The sequence below is a fragment of the Rutidosis leptorrhynchoides genome, chromosome 4 (genome assembly GCF_046630445.1).
Source record: "Rutidosis leptorrhynchoides isolate AG116_Rl617_1_P2 chromosome 4, CSIRO_AGI_Rlap_v1, whole genome shotgun sequence".
NCBI lineage: Eukaryota > Viridiplantae > Streptophyta > Magnoliopsida > Asterales > Asteraceae > Rutidosis > Rutidosis leptorrhynchoides.
In genome coordinates, this window is record NC_092336.1 from 67,772,982 (window position 1) to 67,798,822 (window position 25,841).

The following is a 25,841-nucleotide window of genomic DNA, read 5'->3' on the forward strand; positions in this document are numbered from 1 at the left end:
ACACCTCGTTCACGCTTCCTATATACGTTTAAACTTCATCTTTAAGTCTCACATGACTTAACACTATCAAAACCCATGCATATACTTATACATGCATACATTCTCAAACATATATATATATATATATATATATATATATATATATATATATATATATATATATATATATATATATATATATATATATATATATATATATATCTCGCATACATCAAGTTAACACTCTAAATCGTTTAATCACATAAACAAGCGAATTATAATGTTCTACGATTAAATAAGTACCTTAAGACACGTATGAAGAAAACGGGGTGTTACAGGAGAACCGGTTGAAATTATAGATCGTGAAACCAAACTCTGAGACGACGTGAAATCCCGACTGTCAAAGTTCGTTGGAATGCCCAAGGAAGTACCTTCACTTATTCGTAGAATTTGCAATGCAAGATCTTGAGGAAGAAACAACGACTACTACTTCCAACTAAATTTCGGGACGAAATTTCTTTTAAGGTGTAGGTAATGTAACATCCCGCATTTTTCCGTTAAATTTATTTTTAACACCGTCTTTTTTTATTTAGATAATATTGTTCGTTATCTAAATTCGTGTCTTTCGTTAACTAACATTCGTAATATTTCCGTTATTTGATTTTAACATCTCACGTATACTCTAGCATTTTTAAATATTCGCTCGGTTAATTCACGCACCCGCTTTCAAACTCGGGGGACCGAAGTTGCCAAGGGGCCAAACTAGTTGACTAGGTCAACTAGTCAACCTCATCTCATCCATTCATTCATATTTCCACCTCCCTCCTTTCTTTTTCCTCTCTAGCTCAAGAACCCATTTTTAACATCTTCAAATAATCACCATCTAAATCAATTCAAGCAAGCAAACATCAAAACAAATTACATATTCGTGATCCTCTCATCATTCTCTACATTTTGGTACCAATTTCATCTCGTTTGGGTAACATTTCTAAAACTCTAGATTTTAGCAAATTCATTTTATGAACTTGAAATGGTGTTAGTTAGTGTCTATGACTCAAGTATAACATGAATATGTGTTTGATTTGCTCGATTTGTTGTTTTGAGTAACTAGCATGAAAATTTGAAATATGTGTGTTGAATCTTTGATTTTAGGTGATTAAATGTTGTTTTAATGTTAAAGTTCATGTATTAAATGTGTTACTAGCATCATTAGCTTCATTTTGATGTGTAGGCTGATTTAGAAAAGCTTCATTTGCAAAATGATTGAATTCATGATTTTGGTTAGGGTTTGATGAACTTTAAAATGAACTTTTGATGCTTTGAATGCCATGAAATGTTATTAGTAAGTGTTTAGTTGTATTGTATGTTTAATTACCTTTGAAACGGCATATAATATGTGTAGATTGGATTCCCGAGTCAAGAAATGCATTTTATGAACTTGAAACTTTGATTTTGAACTTTTAACGATCATTCGACGAGGTTTTTGTTTTTGTAAATGATGAACTTGATTGATGAAAAGTGTTTAGTTGCATTCCTTGTCAAAATACCTTTCCAACGATATAAGATACATGTTTTGAGTGTTTACGGTTCATAATTGCGGTTGAAAGAGTTTTGGTTCGTGCACTTGAAAATTTCAGCACCTCAGGTTGCACAAGTGTGCAAGAAATTGTGCATATTAGTGCATTTCGTGCCCAGCTAAACAAGGGGATTTCTGATTTCAGTTTACCCTTATTTGCACAAGTGTGCAAGAAATTGCACATTTGTGCAGATTAGTGCATTTCGTGCTCAGCATTTCGTTCACGCTTACTAGCAACTCCAATTAACATGAAACTTGGCCAACATGCTTATATATGACTACTTATTGATGAACAATAGTCGGATACCCGACCGACCCCGTTGACTTTGACTTTGACCAAGTTTTACTTTTAGTCAAACTTAACCAAACACTTATGCAATCGTTCTAACGTGATTTTATACTTATATCTTGCATGAAACTTGACAACTTGATTCACATGCTATATTAATCGAGTCGTAACGAGCCATAGGACTAATTGAATACATTTCGACCGACCTTGTGTCGTAACCGGTTAATTGATACAACTTACTTGTTTAGATCAAGACTAAGCAACTTTCATGCACACGTTTACTTTGTGAAGTATATTTATACTCGTGCACTCGATGTGAGATCATAGTCCCATCTTTTCAACAACTTTTATACTTTTAAATTATGGGATGAGAAACATATACAGTTTTATACTACATACTTTATACTTTGAACACAAGTACGGAAACAAACATTCCACAGCGAGTTAGAACAAAAATCCTCAATTCGATTATCATTAGTTACACTTGCAGGGTGTAACCGAGAACTTATATTGTGTGGCCATACGGGTTTGACAAACCCTCATTCGGACGGTTCGCTACCGTTGTGCGGATGAAATATATTTTCGAGAAACAATGTATGTTCTAACACTATTGTGATGGGGTTCTATGGAAGGAAAGTTAAGTCTTGATAATTGGGTTCTCGCGAACATACTTTTGGAATGCAAACGATTTGGATAATCAACGTTATGGAAATACAAAATCTTGTGGTTCAAAAACAACGTTTACAAATACACCTATGATTTCACCAACGTTTTTCGTTGACAGTTTTCTATATGTTTCTCAGGTTCATACTTGGCTACTTGATACATGCTTCCGCACACTTTGATTACATGCTTGGAGTCAAGCATACATACTTACGCTATTTATAACAACCGTGATTTTAAACTTATTATGTCGCAAATTATTTCATTTATACTTTACAACTTTTGTAAACTTTAAACTTGTTGTCGAACCGTTTGGTAAACTAAACTTTGTAAGTCTTGTACATTTCAAATGAATGCGACATAATTTTGATCAAACGCGTCTCAATTAGGAACTATGACCACGCAACGGGACCTAAGTTAACGGCGCCGTCAATGACGATTTTGTCGGGTCGTTACATGTATAGATCTTTAACAACTCCATATCTTTTGAAAAATAGTCTCAGATCATTATCATTCCAGTGGCTTGGGTGATTGAAGAACATTATCGAGGTAATGTCCATTTCGTTGTTGGGGGGTTTTGATGTAAGGGAATGTTGTTCGGGTAAGTTGCGTGGTAATCGTTTTTTCTAGTAGATTGAAAATTAGGTTGATGTTGTACCCCATATTTGTGTATGAGGTACCGATTGTATTCGTTTTTTTTATGAGAGTTGAATCGATTTTTATGTTTTTTCTCAACTCGAATCCATTCACCTTCTTCAATATCTTCATCATTCTGTGGAGTGTTGGTTGAGAATCGATTTGTTGTAGTCTGGAGGTAGGGGGTTTGAAGTTTTGGGGTGGTGGTGTGCTGTCGAAAAAGATGGAGAGATGGGAGAAGTAGGGAGAGGGAAAGCCATCATTCTGTATGAGGTTAACGCATATATTCTTTGATTGTTCGATTGCTAGAGAGCTCTGGAGCAAATTGCGCACATGGTGGGTTTGTAATTTGCATGTCTACCAACGGATCTTCGGTCCAGCGGTACCGCGGTTACACTTGTGTACTCGCAGGGCTAGAGGTCTCAGGTTCGAACCTCGTCACCCGCTCTAGGAATTGAAATATATTCCTTGAAGGTGGCTCAAAGGGAAGGTTTTACCGACTTTCTCCGGGACTAAGGTCCGGCCCGCATGCCCCTCGGGATGGTTTAAGGGTCGGATCCTCAGAGTGTGGTTCGGGTTTCCTGCCCGAAAGCGCGTGTGTGTGCAAATGATGAGTGTCGTTGAAATAAATGATACGCTGATGCAAGCTTGCCTTTCAAATAAAAAAAATTGCATGTCTTCATAGACTAGAATGGGATTGCATAGCTAGTGGAATATCATTTAGGTTGTGAAACACAAGTTCACGACATATATGTTGGCTCTTTATGGATCATGTGGCAGTTCATACATTGCATACTCTTTAATAATAGCTTAGTCAAGAAATGTGAACTTTTTGATTTAATTAGATTGTATTATTTTTCTTGGTTTAAGTATAGAGGCAATATGGTATGAAATTGAAATTTATGGCTTTCAATGCATTTTGTAATCCCTTCGTATTTTCGTTGATGGCTCATTGCTAGAGAGAGTTATTTCTAATAAATTATGTTTTTTAATAATAGATTAGTGAAATGACCCGTGAAATTACGGGTTTGTTTAAACGAAACAATTCAATGACATGTTTTAGGTATTAAGTGAATGTAAATGGTAAAATCATTTATTTTAATGAACCGTTCAACTAAGAAACTTGTCGTTGTTCTTACAAATATATAGAGACATGTATTTTCGCATACATATGTAACGTAATTAATTTCGTAAAAAGAATCCATATTTGAATATTAATAATATAATAATTATAATTATAATTATAATTATAATTATAATTATAATTATAATTATAATTATTATATTAAAAGTAAATAATAATAATAATAATAATAATAAAGTTCGATCAAAGTTGAGTATTTATATTTTTATTAATAATAATAATTATTAGTAATAATAAATGCCTTTTAAATTTTTTTATAAAATTAAAATACAATTATTATATAAAAGTTGTACAATATGCTATAAAATTTGGGTGTTCTGTAGAAGATTTTACAATTAATGAGAGATTAGTATTTTCTTTTATAAAAGATTTCGTATTATTTTTTTAATTAAATTAATATAAAACTTATGGCATCATGTTGACATAAAGGGTAATTAGTTTAATGATGACATCATCATTTTAGAGCTTTATATGACTATACAGATGTAGATACAATAAACATGTTGTTTTGAAAAATAAATTAGAATTATAAAATATTTGTCTCTCCGTCCAAAAAAATAAGAATATTTGACTTTTTTGTTGATTTTAAATATAGTAATGACTTGTCTAATTTGTCCTTTATTTAATGTAGTTAAAAAATTAACTATTAAATAAATTGATATATTTAAAGTTAAATTTCCAAAATAAAAATGGATATAATTGGAACTTTAATGATTTTTAATGTTTATTTCTAGAAATGGACAATAACTTTAGAACAAATGTAAATAGAAAGGTGGACAGTTTGTTGGGACAAAGTGAATAGTACATGAAATTGGGTTACTTTAATCATATATGAGGCGGTGTTTAGGGCGTGAAATCCTATTTTTGGCCCAATAACGCTCATAACTCATTGTTTTGGGACGTGAGGCGTAAATTTACGAGTACAACTACTAAGTTTAGTGTTTTTATTGGTTAATTCTTTATTTTATTAAATTAACTTATTTTCTTTTCACTACTGAATTACGAATGAATTATATTTTCTCATATCATTTGTAATTTTCTACGATCTTCTTTAATAACTCCATAACAAAATCATTTCTTACGACATTTTTAATCAAGCATATTTTCACATCAAGGGCAAAAATACATTTGAGTGCAATATTAATTAGGGTTTTTAGGTTTAGCGGCTTTAACTCTCCGGTATTAATTATTTATAGTGATAACCCGGATCCGACTTAAGCAACATCGAAAGGGCGGTTAAAAGCCGCCAGTTCGGTATGATATCTGCCGTTAAGTATCGTAGCGGTAATAAAATGTGTGCGCAACACTCGAATAGATGCAAGAACAACTGTGCAAAAACCAATTCCACGTGAAGCTATGCGTAAAGTTGCACGGGCATATGTGCGAAAAATCAATTTCGTGGATCTATGCGTACAAGATATTGTTGACAACTGCGCGTATTGTTTTCGTAAACCGCATACAAATAAATAATTAAACATGATAAAAAAAAACATTATCATCCGAACGTGTGACGGTAGGAACACGAGACATTATGTCGCGTGTTCCACGGATGACGCAATTTTATCAAGCATATTTTCACGCTAAGGGCAAAAATACACTTAAGTGCAATCTTAATTAGGAGTTTTTTTTAGGTTTAGTGGCTTTAACTCTATGGTATTCAGTTGTTTACCGTGATAACCCGGTTCCGATTGAAACAACATCGGAATAAAGGTTTCAGGCTAGTCGTCGTCCGATTGAGACTCGGCCAATCGGGGCGTTGGGCGGAATAGCCTACACGAAGTGTAGTTAAAACCTTGGATGATCACGAGAGATCGTAGTTGGCATAGAGAGGCGACCCGTATGAGGCGTTTTAAAGATGCTTTTTGTGTAAGAAGAGATCTCACCCTATATATATATATATATATATATATATATATATATATATATATATATATATATATATATATATATATATATATATATATATATATATATATATATATATTCCTTTAATTTTGATTTGATTTTCATTTGATTTAATTTTGAATTTTGATTTTGATTTTGATTTTGATTTTATACTTAATCTTACTAATTGTTACGGCGTAAAATAGTCATACACAGTCTTCTACTGGTCATGCTTTTATTCGCACAACATAGAACCACCACACCCCCGTTTTCACCGTCACCTCCTCGTCCATCCTCTCTTCATCTTCCAAATCTTATTTTTTAGGGTTCTTATTGCAACAATCATAATCATATCTCACTCACAAAACCCTAACTTTTATATATATATATATCTCTATATCGACTACATATCCTGCTAAACACACGCCGATTACACATCACTTGTATCTACATCCACCATGACAACGCTTCCGGCTAAGCATCATCAACGCCTTCACAATTTCTCACTTCCCTTTCTAAAATGGGGACAACGCATCCAAACCAACAACCACTGCCGTCGCCGTGACCGTCACACCCGCACCGACTCCGATACCGGCCGGAAACCTCATCGTTCTCGTGACCGCGCCACTGAGGTCACGGAACCTAACAATAACATCGACGAACAAAACAATGACGTTTTCGTCGAGAATTTAACGGACGTTGATGTCGTTACGGCGGTTGACGGAGACGTTAAGCCGTGGAATTTGAGGCCTAGAAGGTTAGCGATCGGTGGTAGTGACGGTAATGGTTTGGTTTCCGGTGTGTGCGGTGCGAAGTCCGGGAGGTTGTTGAGAGGTTGTCCGGTTGCTGGCGCTGCTCCGGCGGCGACGGCGGAGGAGAATGACGACCAGAGGATGAAGAAGCAGCGGTTATGGGTCTCGTTGTCGAAGGAAGAAATTGAGGAAGATATATATGCGTTTACTGGATCAAAACCTGCTAGAAGGCCTAAAAAAAGGAGTAAAATTGCACAGAAACAAGTTGATGTAATAAAATCAGTGTGATTATGTGTAGCTAATTAATTGATTACTTGTATTATATTTATGTGTTGATTAAATTAACTGATTATTGATTATCTTTGTAAAAATGCAGAACTGTTTTCCAGGACTCTATTTGGCTGGGCTTTCAGCTGATTCATATCGAGTTTAAACTGCTACTGCTATTACCATTAGGGCTTTACAATACTACTACTATGGTACGGATATTAATCGGTTGGTTTTTTGAATTCGTTTTATGCGCTTTTGGTGTTTACTGTGCTTTAATTTGTTGCAGAACTGGAGGCTTATAATATCTACTTGGAATAGAGGGGGATGCATTTCATGTTTATTAATGAGGGCTAAGTTTGAGGTATAATGTGCTGGTTTTGAATATATAAAAGTGGACTGTTGACTAAAAGTTTAATGTTGTAGTACCAAGACTTTGATTTTTAGCTAGTTTTTTTTCTTCTTAATATGATAAATATGAATGTGTAGAAGATTCAAGTTAGTATGATGTTAAAGATGTGAAGTCCCTTGTGCATTTTTTTTGGGTGTTTCCATCATTTTTTTGATTGGTTTTTCTGGTATTTGCTGATAAGCGAATATGCGTAGTGGTCATTGAAGGTCATAGTTTAAATTTTGTCTTTGTTGGATCTTATGCATACGTTCTTTTACAAATGATATGAAGCTCAAATTGATTACTTTTCGGCTATAATGATATACTTAATATGTGTATGATATTCTGTGGGAATACCTGCTACGTAGGTCTGCTACTGGGATTCACTGGAAATTTAGTTGAAAACTCTTAGTAGTGATCATGAATGTAGCAAATTGTTGAAAGCCCCTTTTTCACAATTAATATGTGTATGATCATATAGTTAGTATTTAGTTAGTTACCTCAATGTGTTATACACTAAATCACTTGGAATTCGCAACGGGATAGTTGTGTATCGTTTATTCTGCCTGCAAAAGTATTTAGGATAATTTTCAATTTTGCCTCGTGCAATGCCTTAGTGAATTGTAACTCAGAAGTCTATGATAGCGTGTTTTGTTCTACATCTTGGACCGTTTCCTGAGTCCTGATTTGGTCGTTAACTATCGTAGTGTTCGATAATCGTGGCAAAAATATTCAAGTTATACACGCTGTTTGATTGATAGCATTCTGTTTTTCATTGTGAGCAAGAAAGTTATGGGTAACTTCTTTTTTTCTTTAACTTTATTGTTTGAGTTTGTTTATTGTTACTGGCCTCATCTGATTTCTCTCTGATAATGGCATTATCTGAAAATGAATCCTAGTCTTCAAAAGGGAAATCAGAGAAACTGTGGTGCTATTTTGATTTTTATGTGTTACAATCATGTCGATGCGTTCAAGTTGATAGAAATATTGTGTTACTTTGATTTAATGATGGCTATACATACATTATGTTGGTAGAACAATTATACATTATGGCTATACAGACAGTGCAGATTGTGCCCACAATCTGGTTTCGTATTTAGGTATGGACCCTATAGTTTCGGTTATAATGCTAGATGTATTAGAAATACCTCTATTTGAAAGTGTGATTCGTTTTTGCTATGTTTATGTACCATTGTGTCATAATCTCAGGTTGTTAGTTTGTTATTAGAAGTAGCACCTGGTCCTGGATCGCATTATTTTAGCTTTTAGAAGCTGCACCGTCTTGATCATAAAGATGGAAGCTCCATAAATTTTAATCTTTGTTGCTTGCAGTGGCGGAACTTGAACTCGGATACAGACGGGGCGAGTGTAAAAATTTAATAAATTTTTCATTGTCAGTAGTAGTAAACACTAAAAAAACTTTATTTTTTAGTATATTTTTTTGCCGTTAAATTCAGGTGGGGCGGATACTCCATTTGGGTTACACAATCCTACGCCACTGGTTGCTTGTCTTGAGCTTCTGCTCCATGGTTTGGTAATTAAATGAACCCATGACATGAAGTTAACAATGGAACTGTATGTACACCAAAGTAGGAGGTTCTTTGGTTCGGATTCGGTTTATTTATTTCGATTTGTTTGGTACGAAAATTCTAGAAAGCAAAATCGAAAACCGGATCGGAAGTGAATTTAGAATCAAAATCCAAACAGAACCAAATGTTAAAAATTGAATATGAATTCAGTTCGGTTTGGGTTAAAATTGAAAAACAAATAGAGTAATTTTTCAAAAAAACTTCTAAATTGATTCTGAATTCAATTTATGTTTTAAAGGTCGGTTCGTGGTATCTCTGTTTCTCTCTCTCTATATATAATATAGTAATAATTTAATATATTATTAATTGAATTCTATTTTGATTTGATTTTTTATTTAGACGCGTTTAAAAATGTAAAACTTAAAGTGGAAGTGAAATCGAATTTTCAATTGCACGCTAAACCGAGTTGAAGATCGAATTCAATTTGTTTTTTTTTTTTTTTTAATTTTGTTCGTCTTCCAGACTAATTCAGTCTGAAACCTAATATTGAATAACCCATGGTGAGTGTGGTTATTCGAACTCTATATTTGTATTTTATTTTTCTAATTAATATTAATCTTAGAACTCTATACTTGTATCTTATTTTTTTTTTAATTAAAAGAGTGTAATGTGGGTTCAAAACCTTACTTGATTGCTGGTTAGCCCAACGCATAACACATTGCAAATAGTATAATCGATGTAAAAGCCTATCATGTCATTTGATGGGCTAACAAACCATAAGTCATTTAAATTTGACCCAACTTTCTCCCTTCTAAGGCCTTGTTACCTTGTGTTGATATATATGCTATTTATTGGGCCAATTCAGACCATTGTTATGTGTCGCGACGTGGCTATAAAAACTAATTTCATAAACTTTATTTAAATAATGTAATATTCAATCACCAGAAATCATTTCGAGTAATAAAATGATACAAATTATTGTATATCCAAGTGTAAATATTTATACACATTTTTTTTTTATCTAAGAAGCTTTATATTATATTATATTATATTATATTATATTATATTATTATATCATATGAAACAACTCAGCAATAACAAAATTATTATTATTATTATTATTTATTATTTAAATTAAAAACATAGTTATGAAACCATGTCCCACATTTGCCTTAACCAATATTCATATATTCTTCCAACCAAAATGGATCTCAACGTGATGAAATGAAGGTCAAAATAGTCAATCTAGATGTGCAAATGTGCAATCATGATTGAGATGAGTGGAACTAATTAATAATAGTATAATTAGTATTAGTATTAGTATTAATGATTATAATTCATACGGAGTATTCTCTATTGATATTGATATATATATAATTATAATAATTAATTATGATTATGGTTATGATCAGGAAACCTCCTGCACGTGCCATTTCAGTTATACCTTCAAGTTGGGGGATTTGATTAGATAAGTATGATGTGTAATCACATGCTTAACAGCTCAACCCAATCACATGGCCCAGATACGATTTAGCCCATTCTTTCTCATTTCTCTTACCAACTACTACCTCCGTCTCATTCCAATAGGCTAGTATTCCATTTTGGGTTGTTCCATTCTGATAGTCCACTTCCATAAATAGAAAGGAAAGATGATATTTTATTGGTGGATTTGGAGAGAGAAGATATTTCATTGGTGGAGAAATGAAGTTAGTGGGATTTCCTAAAACTGCGTGTTTTTTGTCTGTGGACTATTGGAATGAGACGGAGGTAGTATCATTTTACTATTATAATTCATTTTTCAATCTTTTTTTTTTAAAGACAAATATTCCATTTTCAATCTTATTAACAAAATTTGAAATGTTAATAAGTTTAACTGACAATATTAAATCAAACCTTATTAATAAATACCCCAAGTAAAATTAAAAACCCCAATTTTTTGTAACATTCATTTTCATAATATTTTAAGAGCACTCATTCATACCAAAGAGCCAATGGTTTGACAGTATCGAAGTCACTCTTATAACTTTGAGGTTGAGAGTTCGAGTCCCGTCTAGGACATTTCGAGGTGTATATATTCGTGTTAGTATTAGTTGGATGTGTAATACATGTATTATTGCTAAGTGTCTTGTTCAAAAAGTTCAGTTCCATAATAATTTGATGGCAGAGATGAGTTTTCTAATTTGTCATTCTCAAATATGCTAACATAGTGGTAAGGTCCATTTTTCTAACTTGTGAAAATAGTTGTCATTTAGACTACATAATTATAAAATTGTGTAGTTGGGATTTATCCAACAAATATTATTAAAAGGTAATAAAAAGACACTTAGTTAAAATTCAGAGAGTATATGATACTTAGTCCAGAGAAGAGGCGTATAATTAATTTTAGGGATTTATCACTTATAAATTGAGCCAGATTTTAAATTTTAACTAGGTTCACATATGGTCTAAATGTCCAATCACGTCCAGAATTGTTAAACATGTAATAGTGTTAATGATTATGATTAAGCTTTTATTTATGATATAGTTTTATTTTTAAAATTAATTAATTATGTACAGTAATAAATAAAAACTTATTAAAATGAATTAAATAATAATAATTAAATAATATAAAAAATATAAAATAATTAAATAATAAATTAAACAGTGAATTATTTTTACACTTTTACTTTCAATATTAAATTTAGGGGCTGTTTATTTACAGCTTAATGGGCTGTGTTGAGGGAATGCATTATTCGGTCATCCCTTGTGATTGTTTACTTAAAGCTTAAATTAATGAGATGGCTGTCCTGAGAGCAGTCTGGGTCATTCAAAAAGGGGCACTCATATCCATTCAGCAAGTACCTGTTACCATATACCCTCTTTTTATTTCATCTTCTCCTTCAAGTGTCCTAAAAATAATGAGTACGAAATTCCATCGACCACCACTTGCAACTTCATCAACCACTATTTGCAACTCCGTCGACCACCACTTACATCTTCCGTCAGCCACCACTTGGAGCACCGTCGGCCACCATCGTGTCTAACTCCGCCGGTCACATCTTGAAGATTGGATAACCATCACCGGCCTCAATCCATCTTTAATTGAGTGTTTGTTTCGAATCAAAGATTTTTTTATTATATTTTAAATCTGGGTTTCTTGTTCTAATTGGGGTGTTTGTTTGTAATTAGGTTTCTTGTTTAGATTGTTAATATTGACATGTGTGGGTGATAGGAAATATGGATTGTAGATTCCCTTGATTATTTTAAGTTTGATAGATTTGCACATGAATGTTCTTTTTCTGGTTCGTGTGCATTTGGACGAATTGATTTTTGTGTTGGTATGAATGAAATGGTAGGAAAGAAAGTATGTTAATAATTGAGATAACAGTGACGTTGAGATAATTTTGGATAAATGGGTGATTGATTGTTTATCTTGATGCTTATTTCTAACAGTATGGGATTTTTGAATAGAATTATAGAATTAGAAGAAGAATCTGGATACAAGGTTAAAATGGTAATTTAAACTATTCAGTCAATTTATTCAGCATAAAAAGTAAACAATAATTTTTATTATTTTCTTACTGCATATAATCATCCATTATTCATATTGCCATCTATATCCATAATTGACTTAATGAAGAAAAAAGTAAACAGGCCCTTAGTGTCCTGCTAAACACTGAAATTAGATACTGAATTTAGTATCACGACTCATTTTAATACTCTTATATAATTACAAAAAGAAAAGAATTACCAAGCTGGCTGTTTAAACATCAGAACTCGGAAGTTTTTTTTTTTTTTTTTTGACAAAAAACTTGAATTAAATTAAAATAATTTTTCACAAAAAGTGAAAAATGAGAAAACAACATACGGCAAGCTGGGCTTTACATACTACATCCCACTTGCAAAAACCCATTTAAAAGGCTATCAAACTAAAATCATACATGACATTTATCACTAGACTGAATCTCAATGGGAACATAAAAAAGGCACATTTGAACTACAACATGAACACATTAGCATCAGTGAAGAGACTGAATCTCAATGGGAACATAAAAAAGGCACATTTGAACTACAACATGAACACATTAGCATCAGTGAAGAGATGATCCATACATGAAACAGAAAGTTGACGCATATATTGACATTCACAAATCATTTGAAGACTTTAAGCTTTATCCTTTCACCTGAGACGACCCAACAATTATATGACACCGTTAAACACCAATTCGATTATATGACTAAAAATATTTGTAAACATCAATAGAAGTTACGGAGTACAAGTTAGAGATAATAAAGTGAATTAATTATTAGTGACAGTTGCACATGCATCGGTGCACGTGTGGGTACCTCGAAGTGACATGCTCAATTATTATTTTTACTATTATTCCAAAAATATATACTCTAAAAAATATACTCCATCTCCTGTAAAATAATTACTTCAATTATTGGCCTCTTCTGATTTTTTTGTCAAAATTTTTTCGAAAACTTCTCCTAACAGCGCTAAAAGAATATTTTGCCAAATGTTTTACACTTTTTTAGACTTTTAATTTTGCAAGTTTGATAATGAAAATAAAATTAATACAATATGATGCATATAAATAACTATAACTAATATATATAATAAAAACTGAATATTAGGAGATTTGTGGAGATCATTTCAGATAATTAAGCAAGGTTTTTTCGTTATAAATAAAGAAAAACGTACAACTATAAAGAGTGTTGGATCTTAAACTTTTTCATTAGGAGGGTTGGGATCTATATATTACAGAGTATTTAAGTATACAGAAATGATATAGCCACCCAAATAATTCACTCAAAAACTTCCACCCACTGACTTGGCATAACACGTGGTAACTAACTGCCTTTCATATATTTTTGGTTATTATTATGATATAATTGACTAGGATTACATTTTCCATTAAAAAAAAATACATAATTCACAATTTTAAATCAACCCAAATGCATCTACGTAACAAATCTCAATTTATTTAGATTGAATTTAATTTTTTATTATAATTATAATCTTTTCTAGTGTCTCAACAAAACTTCTTCTTCTTTATATTTTTCATCAATATGGATCAATACTCATCTTCTTTTACTTCTTCACCACATGAATTAGATGAATCATCTTCTTTTACTTCTCCATTAGATGATGATGATTCGGAATCTCACAATATGGAATTTGAAGAAACTCAAAATATGGAATATGGAAAATCACAGAATATAAAAATTGGTGAAGGAATGAATGAGTAAGAGTTATATTTCTTACATGTTTTTCTTTTATTCATATATATCGTATTCATGTATCAAACTTGATAGTTGATTAATCAAACTCGATCACATTTTGTATCAAACTTGACAGTTGATTGATGTTTTATTTTGATACATATTTCTATGAAATAAAATTTAGTATATCTTTTATCATAACATATAGATTTTTTAACTTCAGGAAATGTCACATTGATTTGGAAAAAGAAACCGATTACAATGTAAACGATGACGATGAGGAAGAAGTTAGTAAAGATGGAGGTGGTCAAGAAAACAATAATGTTGGTGTTCGACATGATGAACGAGTTGAAGAACCAAAAATTGGAATGACTTTTGACACGATTGAAGACGTTGCAAACTTTTATGCAAACTATGGGAAGAAAATGGGATTTGGAGTCTTTAAAAGATCTTCGGAAAAGGATGCTATTGACGACATTACAAAGTATGCTACTTTTGCATGTAGTCGGGCTCAGAAGTCAGTCTCCAAATCGAGAAATAGTTTGAACCCTCGTCCCACTACAAAAACAAATTGTGGTGCTAAAGTTAGAGTAGTTCTTGGCGCTGATAAAAAATATCGTTTGTCAAAAGTTTATCTCGAACATAATCATCCGTTTAGTCCCAGCAAAGGAAGATTCTACCGTTGTCATCGGGTAATAAATCGACATGTGAAAAGACAACTTGAAATTCATCAAAGAGCTGGGGTAAGAATGAATAAGAGTTTCAATACTTTGGTCGTCGAGAATGGAGGATATGAAAATTTAACCTTTACAGAAAAGGATTGTCGTAACTATATTAATAAAGTTAAACGATTGAAGTTTGGAGAAGGTGATGCTGAAGCGGTACAAGGTTACTTCTTGAAGGTTCGGTCAGTAGATCGTGAGTTTTTTTACGCATGGGAATTGGACGAGGAAAATAGACTAAAGAGTTTATTTTGGGCAGATTCAAGGTATAGGGCAGCTTACGAGGAATTTGGAGATGTTGTCACTTTCGATACAACATATTTGACGAATGAGTATGATATGCCAATGGCTCCTTTTGTAGGGGTAAATCATCATGGGCAATCAATATTGTGTGGTTGTGGACTAATTTCAAATGAAGATGTCAGAACATTTACATGGCTTTTTCGAACTTTTCTTTCGTGTATGTCAGGGCGTGCTCCTAATGCAATTATCACGGACCAAGACCAAGCTATGAAAAATGCAATTGAGATTGTTTTTCCACAAGCATATCACAGGTACATTGTAACTCACACTTTTAGTCTAGAAAAAATTGAATATTTTTTTATTAGTGTTATGGTTTCATTGTTTTCAGGTGGTGCTTATGGCATATCATGAAAAAAATACCTGACAAGTTTCGTAAACACAAAAAATACAAATCAATTAAGTACCATCTTAAAAAGGCAGTTTATGATTCTTTGACTACAGGTGAATTTGAAGTAGCATGGAAAACAATGATAGGTAGATATAAGCTTGAAAAGAATAGGTGGCTTAATCCTTTGTATGAGGAAAGGCGACGATGGGTCCCTTGCTTTGTGAAAGATATCTTTTGGGCAGGCATGTCTACTACACAACGTAGTGAAAGCATTAACTCGTTCTTTGATAAATATGTAAACAAGAAAACTACTCTAAAACAATTTGTGGAACAATATGAAAATGCATTGAGGGATAGGGCTGAGAAGGAGAACATTGAAGATTTTAATTCCTATAACTCATTGTACCCGCCAATTACTCGTTATGCCATGGAGAAACAAATGAAGGATGTTTTAACCAATGGTAAGTTCAAAGAGTTCAGGGTAGAGTTGACGGGAAAAATGTATTGTGGGATTGGCTTTATAAAATCACACGATGGGTACTTAGAATATGAAGTCATTGAAGATGTAATGGATAATGAAAGGCTTTTGAAGAAACATTTTTTAGTTTGGTTCAAAAGGAGTGATTCGATTGAAGAATGTGATATCAAGTGTATATGTCGTTTGTTTGAATTTAGGGGAATGTTGTGTAGGCATGTACTTACGGTGCTCACTAATGAAAATATATATTTGGTTCCTAAAAAATACATCTTACAAAGATGGAGAAAAGATGTTAAGAGAAGACATACTAAGGTGAAAGTAAATTACAGTGATTGGGTTGTCTCGGATGTTGGCCGTCGTTATGATAAAATGTGTTATGCTTTTTCTAAAGTGGCAGATTTGGCTTCCGATCTAGACGAAAAATGTAATATTGTACTTAATCGGGTTAAGGAGTTAAAGAGTGAAATTTTAGGTGAAAAAGCTAGCAATGCTACTAGCACCATGCATACACCACATATCACTGATTCTAATTAAGATAACGTTAAGATTCGTAATCCTCCATCGGTGCGTAGAAAAGGTCGTCCTCCAAGTAAGAGACTAAAGTCCACATCCGAAAAAATCATAACAAGTATCCAGAAAAGGAAGACGGTATTTAAACTATATAATTTCTTTTTTTGATTGAAACGTGAATAGTTCAACTAACCTTTTTGTTATATGCATATTTGTGATTGTAGACTTTACAAGATTCTGGTCAAAGTGATCATGGATACGGAGTTGCAGATAACGAAACAGTGAAAGAGGTAACATAAGAAGCTATCTATAGAAATTATAGGTTATCTCATATGTTCTTAATTATATGGTTCCGTTTCCTTGAACATATACGAGATATGTACTTCAAGAAAACTTATATATTTGTCTGTACCATGTTGGTTATTTATATGATTAACATCAACCATGTATTATATTTAATTGTGAATATCTTACCACATCTAATCTGATCGTAGGAAACTTCAAATGCATATTATGTTTCAAGTGATACAAATCATATTGAGTATGCTAATATTCCGCTTCAGTACGGTGGATTCATTCCAAGTTATGCTATGCCAGAGTCACTATATCCAGCACAAAATTATCATGTGTTTAATCAAGCATCTCCACAACTGCAGCTAAATGTTGTCCAAATGCAGCAACAATCACATATCAACTCTTTGAACGCACCAATTAATATGCCATTTGGTCCTCCAAATAACGCACCATATCGTCCATAGAAGATTTAGCGGTTTAGTATCTCCGATTTTCATTTTATTATATGATCATGGTTGAATGTTTAGTTACCTTCTGAATTGAAATGTTGGGACACTTTTTTGTGGCACATACATCAATTTAGTTTGATTTTTAGATGAACTCATGATACTTCTATTAGCTATTATGTTTTGTTTTTTTTTGTTTTGTTTTTTTATTTTTATCTGCTTTTTTTTTACTTATTAGTACTTTTTTAGATTAAGTAATTTAATTGGGTGCCTAATCTTTACAGCACAAAAAAACAGACATCTATGTCTATATCTATATATATATATATACATATACATATACATAGTTATTAAAACAAAACAAAAGAGACAAAACATGTATAGGATTGAAAAAAAAATATGTGGTTGAGTTTAATATTTGATTATTTTTTAGGTGGGGTTTGATCAAAATTTCATTCCGTATATAAAAAAGTTTCACGGCTTGAAGTGGGATTTAATATAATCCTTACTAATAGTCAGATACTAAATAATAATAAAAAAAAAAAAAAACTAAAAATATATGAAAAGCAGTTAGAATCCACGTGTCTATGCCAAGTCAGTAGGTGGGAGTTTTTGAGTGAATAATTTGGGTGGCTATATCATTTCTGATAAGCATATAACTGAAGGTTGAACTTATTCATTGAGGGCAAGATCACATATAATTAATTTCTTTCAAAATATATATGAATATGAAGATAAAAATTTTTTGAGTTACGGACGTTTTAACTATTGAATAATTAAATCGGAGTCCGTATGAAAATTATATGACCAAAATGGTGGAGGCTCGCTGATCTATAAGCGGCCATCGTTTTTATCACCTCTTCTTCATACAACTCCGATTTAATTGATTCAAAAGCTCATACGTTCATAATTCAGAAGGCTGCAAATTTATTTTTCGTTGAGGACCAAAGCCCATCCATTACTCTCACTGAGATTCGTACTTAACTACACATTTATTTATGAAAACATGTTAAATAGAAGTTTTTTTTTTTTTTTTTTTTTTTTTTTTTTTTTTTGTATATTTACAAATACTAAACTCCGACTTAGGCTAATCTATAATTTATAATAATGTAAATTTATATTGCAAAAATAAAAGGCATATATATGGAGTATAACAACTATCATATCTTAACTAATAATAAAGCTGAGTATGAATATGTATCCAATGATTAACTAACTGGAATAATTAGCTATACTTAAATAATTCAAAGTATTATGCTCTGTGAGGTTCTCTAATTACATGTATTTTAGTGGGCATATAATATTTTATTTTTTCTTTTGCAAATAAATAGAATTTATTATTGCTAAGGGGATCCAATGTTGAGGAAAGTATGACAATAATTATTCTACGGGCAGAAAACTACTTGGAAATGAAACAGTTGATAGCTGGTAGCTTTTATATATATATATATATATATATATATATATATATATATATATATATATATATATATATTCAGGTATTTTACAGAGTAGCTAAAACTGTTAAAATAAATACTAATGTGACAATAAGATAAGAGCATTTTCTTAAACGCTAGTTCAATTAGCTTTTAGCATTTTCACTTCCTCAAACGCTAGTTCAATTAGTTTTTAGCTGAAACTGTTAAAAACAAAGCTTTTTTATTTGATAAGAGATTTGTTATAAAAGCTAAAGGATAAAAGTTTTTAATAATTTCAAAAAGTTCATTGTCAAACATGTAAGTTATAATTAAGTTATAATGAAATGGTAGCATATTGATGGACTTTTAATTTACCAATATAAATATATATAATATAGTTTTATATATAATAAGTATAATAAGTCTTAAAAAGAACTTTATTGATCTAAAAAGGGTGAAATGTCTTATAATATTATCAAACTTTTAAAATGTTGTAGTAAATGTATCGATATATTTCCATACTAGAGAGTTAGGAAACTGTAATGAAATTTTTAATAAGATTACTAAAATGTAGCATAAAACTTAGCAAAAAAATTTATTATGGAGAAAATTGTATCAACTTCTTTTTTCTCCTAAATAAAGAGATGGTAATATTAATTTTTCTATCATAAAATTGAATGTTCAAGTTTCTTTATATCTTCAAAATGTCATGTTACTAAAGAAAATAGATTAAAAATCAATTTATATAAAAATATCGTGTCATTACGTATATGTTATTTATAAAAGCTTTACTTTTAATACACAATGAATAATGAATAATGAATAATTTATTTATATGATTGAGTAGGAAATAGGGATGGCAATGGTCACCCGATCCAGTGGATATCCATCCGATCCACCCGCTTCGTGATGGATATGGAAAAATTTAAATGGATATGGATACGGATATGGATGAACCTAAATGGATATGGATACGGATATGGATGAAAATTTTCATCCATGGATATATCAATTTACACCCGAAATACATATACAAATACATATATATATATATATATATATATATATATATAGATATATGCTTACGTATTTACCATTATTAATTCATTTACCGTTCAATTTACATTTTGCTTTTAATCTTATAATCAAAATAATCAAATAACTATAACTATAATATATTATAATAAAACACGCATATATCTAACAAAATAATCATACAAATTACATATTTAATTTTTCATAATCTATGTTTAATAGTAAATTTAATAAATTGTGTTCTATCTTCGACGAAGATTACACTTTCTTTTGGATAGACTTTAATTATATCATGCTATATTTATTTTTGCTATACAACGTTTTTGTTTTTATCGCATATTAGAAAATAATATAACATTATTTGAATATCCAATGGATATCCATTAACCCGCTTAATCCATTGGATATGGATATGAATATGGATGAATAAAAACTAAATGGATATGGATATGGATACGGCATCACCCGATCCATATCTGATCCATTGCCATCCCTAGTAGGAAATAGAAAGCATGATTAGTTCAGATATTATATAATCAGATTTAGTGAGAAGTTAGGACAACCAAATTATGAAGAGATTTAAGGTTGTATGTTTATTAAATTAAATTATAGGTCATATTAAATATTAGTCCGTACTAAACTACTACTCTAATTTATAATTTATTTATTTATTAATTAATAATAAATTATAATAAAGTAATATATACGGAGTATACAAGTATTAGCATTAACATAGAGGGTATTTTTGACCATTGACCAAGTTAAGGTTCTCACGTGCGTGGCAGAGACAAGGCTTCGCTGTTAGTGTGCTGTTTGAGATTAGTAGTGTGATTTGCCACGTACAATACACATGACTACTAATCATGGTGTCCCATGCAACTTGATATTAATACAAATCCACTTGCTAATATTGATTATAATATCTGATAGTAGTTAGTTGAGAGAGCCGTTTTCGTTTGAGGCCAATTTGAGTGATTTTGGGAGTTTTTTCAAAACCGTTAACACCATATTAACATCACAGATTCAAGTATCAAAGGCGGATCATTCAAAATTACATCTTTTATTAGATTAATTATTGCATTTTTCATTATGAATTCTAAGTTCCATGATTGATTCCATTGTTTTGAACATAATTTGTGGCTAAGTTTAATATATTTATCTAGAGTAGATACTAAAAATGTTGCATTGATTTTTAATTTTATTTTTTTTTGTGATAAATTAATGTCTTGATAAAAGAAAGATTCTCGCTTTTAATGTCATTTATTCAATTTAACTAGTTACAATGTTGAGAAGATCAAATCGACAATTTGAGGCTTCAAATATAGTGATTTTTAAAAAGGGAGCACACAATTCGGGTTCAATTCCTGACTATGTCAAATTGTTCAAAAAAGAGTGTGACTAGAGGATGCGCATAATGCGCAATTAACCCGGTACCAGGTCTTGCGCTCGGAGGACTTGATTACTCGAGGTTTTACCTTCTGTGGTGGAGCAAATGTGCTCGTTCATAGAAGAGTTTCCAAGCTTAGCAAAAAAAAAAAAAAAAAAAACATAGCGATTTTCAGTTGAATAGGCTAGTATTAGGGATTGTGCCTCAACTATGTAGCAAAGAGGACGAGTTAGGTTTAAAGAGATTAGACACATGTGAATTGTGTGTGATGACCAATAACATAATTAGTGGTGATTGGTTGGTATTTGGGTATTTATTTAGTTTTTATAAATTTTATTACCTTATTTGACAGACCAATTGCCGGAGTCCTTTTGTTTTTTTTTTTTTTTTAGTTTCTGGCAAGAGTAAGTTTTTGTCACCTAATTTGCTTTGGCTAGCTTCCTGTTGTTTGGTAGCTGATATTGGTGTCCGAATTTTAGGTACCGGGATTTGGTGGCCAGAATTTGGTACAAGATTTTGATGGTATGATCCTCTTTCCCTTGTCTTACCTTCTATTATGCGATTTTCATCCATCTCTGGGGTCTCTCAGAGTTCCACGTTCATGATGTTGGTAATTTGGTCGTCGTGCACCGCGACTTGATTGCTTCCATTGTTTTGAGATGTTTGTGGTGGAATTTATCCATTGATATGTTGGATCACTTTGTTTGTGGTTTCATGTTTGTTGTTGTGCAATCCCTCATTATGTCAGTAAGGTTTGTGTATATGTTGTGGGTATTGGGTAATTTAATCGGGTTTATTTGCTGTAGCTCTTAGATGAAGAAGTTGAAGAGAGCTGTATGTTGGTTTTAGCTTTATGATTTGGCTATATTTAGAAGCGTGTACTTTGGAAGTGTAAGAAAATATTATTCAGGTCTACAGTTAATTTTGGATTGTTTAAAAACGGGTTTGCACTGGTGTATTTAGTTAAGTGTATTTTTTTTTATAAGAGTTGATTGTTTCAATACGCTGGTTTGTTTGTTAGTTCTTTGGTGGATTTTCAATGAAGTTGGGATGTTTATTAGAGTTCGAGTCAATAATTGTTTCAATAGGCGGCCACAGGTTGAGTTGTATGATTTCATATTAAACTTATATGTTTCAACATTACTTGAATATGGTAGATATGAGTGATGACATGAAGGTTTAAATGACTATAATATGCGATATGACTAGGTATTTATGCCCAATAAACTATTGTTTACTATGAAATTACATAAACTCTTAGAAATTCTACAAATTTCATTCTCCACTAACATCTTATATCTTATAATTGGTTAAATACAAAGTGCATTATAAAATGGAACATTCTAAAATAGTATTTTGAACTTGTTATACCTGACATACGTTAAGCTTTATATATACTCGATAACTGAGGCCCAAACACAAAAAATAGTTCCATTGGATAAAATTTTCATACCAATTAGGGTTTAAAGAACAATAACATAATGAAAAGAGTAGGTCCTTTCTCGACACATATTAGGCAAAATAAAAAGCCAGAAGTTCCAACAAGACCCGTTGAAACCCATTTTCAAACCTTTAAACATATACAACATCAATGACTTCAAGTTTTAGTTATCAGTTTCGAATTTCCGTTTTCAGTTTCGCGTTGTGAGTTTCAGTTTGTATGATGAAACGCGAAAACTGAAATGGAAAAAATGAAAATAGAGATAAGAAACTTGAAATTGAAAATCAAATTGAAAGGTGAGACTGAAAGCTAAAAACAAAAATTTCAAAAATGAAACGCAATATTAAAACCTGGAGTGAAACTATAAATTTAAAATGGAAAGCTGAAAACTAATACGCTAAACTGAAAACTGAATTCCGAAATTGAAACTCGAAACCTAAACATGAATCTAAAAATGGATACGGAAAACCGAAAACTAAAACATAAAATCCGATATTGAATCATGAAAGTAAATTGAATCTTAAATATAAAACGTGGAACTAAAAACATAATTGTGAAACGAAAAAGTGAATATGAAAACTGAAGCGTAAAACGCACCAAACGCCAAACGAAAATGTGAAACTTGAAACTGAAACAAGAAACTCAAATGAGAATATGGAAACTGAAATGCGAAGCTCAAATTGAAATGCAAAATCGAAAACCAAAAACCAAAACGGGAAACCAAAACGTACATCTGAAACGAGAAAATGAATACTGCAGCGCCAACTTGGAATTGAATTGCCAAACGATAAAATGAAGACCGAAAATGGGACTCGACCCAACTTGACCAAACCCGACCCGACCAAAATATGCGTGTTTAAAATTGTGTTTTGACCCAACCAGGCTAATCCCGACATGGGTCTTGACCTAACCTGTTTGACCAATTTAAAAGCTTATCTGCTTCGACCCGTGACCCGTTTCGACGCTAACCCATTTGTTCCTTGACCCGGCCGTTTTCCAGGTATAGCTGTATTTATTAAATTTCAAGTTTCATTATTTATTATGAATTACCTTAATTACTCATTAATGCAATATAAGAGTTACCATTTTTATGTGCGCATAAATTACACATTCTTTTATTTCAGACCACTCCATACAGTCTCGCAGTTATTTCCCATTGTCTGAGTCAGAAACCTACAATGCACACAACATCTGCGAGGCGTTGTATGGCATTTTCGTAGTGGGCGTGGTAGGCTGATCATCGGTCTCTCAACGGCAGCAAGTGTCGCATCGTTGTTTGTTATTGGCTGACAAGTATATCCGTTGGAGCGTATGATTTAATACAAAAAAAAAAAGCTATCATAAATACTATGTTTCATTTTCTTGTTGAAACACACTTCTACACTTCTTTTCTTTCACTTTCATTCTCTTAATATAAAAAAATTGATAAACAAAATCAGTTCAAAAAACATACGAGATGTTTAATTTCGTATTTAATTATCATATTAACTATTAGAAAAAATGATGAATAGTATCAGAGGCAGTTTTGTCTTTTTACATATTTTACTGTAGCAACGGAATCACTGTATCCGTTAACACTGTAGCAACGGAATCACTGTAGCAAATTTAATTTTTTTTATTTTTTTTTTGTTTCCTTTATATTTTTCTCTACCCGTTATAACAATTTTTTTTTATTATTTTTTCTTTTTGGGTTTCCTTTATATTTTTCTCCACAAAATAACGACTTAATTGCGTTAAATTTTTAAAAGTCAACAATTCCATAGCGAAATGCGGAGATGCACGTATATTGTTAATTTAAAATAACATTTAAATCTTTGATGGGTTATACCTTTTAGTTCGACTCGAGTTGCGCTTTAACGACATCATCGTTAGCCACGAAATAATTTTACAAAATAAACGCAATAAAATACATTGAAAACCGAACTCCCGGCGCGAAGCGAGGGTTCAACAACTAGTTGTATTCAAAAGATAAGGAAACCTCGCAATCTATAATATTTGTACACGAAGCTGGTCAATGTTCTAAAGAAATTATCCCGTCAACTTAGAGCACAAGGTATCCATTAGTCGAATTCAGTGTCCATTTCGGTGTCCATTTATTGACACTGAAATTGACTAACTGTGCGTCAGGTGGAGGTGTCCACAGTGTCCATTTCAGTGTCCATTTTTATTTTTTATTTTATTTATTTATTTAACAAATATTAAAAACAAAATACTAAATTAAAATTCATAAAATAAACTATATAATTTATTAAAATTCATAAAATAACCTACGTTACATTTATTCGAAACATTCATAAAAATAAACTAGAGAAGAACATTTAAAATTCATAAGTCGTCCCGAAGATCCCATAAATGTTCGACCAAATCCTATCGTAAGCCTTCGTGAACTTCACTATCACGTAACTCCTTTGTTCTTCTTTTACGAGTGTCGCATCTGTCGATCCAAGTACGTTGCATACGTACAACCGGCTCAACTACCCAATCATTCTCAGCAAGGTTGTACCCAATGTCTTCAATAATGATGTTATGTATTATGATGCACGTATACATAAGTCGTCTCATTTGATTCACTTCGTAACCTCGTGCGGGTTGTTGAAGAATATGCCAACGACCTTGTAGAATCCCAAAAGTTCTTTCAATATCTTTGCGAGCTCCCGCTTGTTTCCTTGTAAAGTAAGAACGTTTTTTGTCAACTGCACATGAAAATCCTTTCACAAATGACGCCCATGTTGGATAAATACCGTCAGCTAAATAGTATCCTCTTTCGTACTCAACACCGTTTACATGATAAGGTACGTCTGGAATTTCCTCATTAAGCATTGAGTTGAACTAATTACTATTATTTAGCACATTTATATCGTTGTTTGATCCCGCAACCCTAAAATACGCATTCCAAATCCAATTATCATACGAGGCGACGACTTCAAGCATAATAGTTGGGTGACTGTGATCGCCTCGCATATATAGGCCTCTCCACGCAACTGGACATTTTGCCCAAGCCCACTGCATCTAATCTATACTACCCATCATGCACGCAAATCCATGAATCCTTTCATGACCTTCATACAAACGTTGAATGTCGTGCAACGTAGGCTCTCTTAAGTAGACATTTGCGTACAAATCAATGATACACCTACAAAAGTTGTGTAGAGATTCCCGGGCAA

The 25,841-nt window shown here is 32.0% G+C and overlaps 3 protein-coding genes across 3 annotated transcripts; 2 read left to right on the top strand and 1 right to left on the bottom strand.

Moving 5' to 3' along the window:
• The first annotated feature begins 6,359 nt into the window (after window positions 1-6,359).
• Window positions 6,360-7,712, top strand: LOC139844278 (uncharacterized). The gene is made up of 3 exons (XM_071834495.1): window positions 6,360-7,193; window positions 7,300-7,402; window positions 7,480-7,712. The coding sequence occupies exons 1-2, from the start codon at window positions 6,630-6,632 to the stop codon at window positions 7,354-7,356; spliced, it is 621 nt and encodes a 206-aa protein (XP_071690596.1). The 5' UTR covers window positions 6,360-6,629; the 3' UTR covers window positions 7,357-7,402; window positions 7,480-7,712.
• Window positions 7,713-14,162: 6,450 nt separating this feature from the next.
• Window positions 14,163-17,511, top strand: LOC139840704 (protein FAR-RED IMPAIRED RESPONSE 1-like). Its single transcript, XM_071830952.1, has 5 exons — window positions 14,163-14,338; window positions 14,539-15,591; window positions 15,669-16,794; window positions 16,881-16,946; window positions 17,151-17,511. Exons 1-3 carry the CDS (start codon window positions 14,163-14,165, stop codon window positions 16,678-16,680), a joined length of 2,241 nt encoding a protein of 746 aa, XP_071687053.1. The 3' UTR covers window positions 16,681-16,794; window positions 16,881-16,946; window positions 17,151-17,511.
• Window positions 17,512-25,044: 7,533 nt separating this feature from the next.
• Window positions 25,045-25,497, bottom strand: LOC139840705 (uncharacterized). Its single transcript, XM_071830953.1, has one exon. The coding sequence runs from the start codon at window positions 25,495-25,497 to the stop codon at window positions 25,045-25,047; it is 453 nt and encodes a 150-aa protein (XP_071687054.1).
• Window positions 25,498-25,841: the final 344 nt, after the last annotated feature.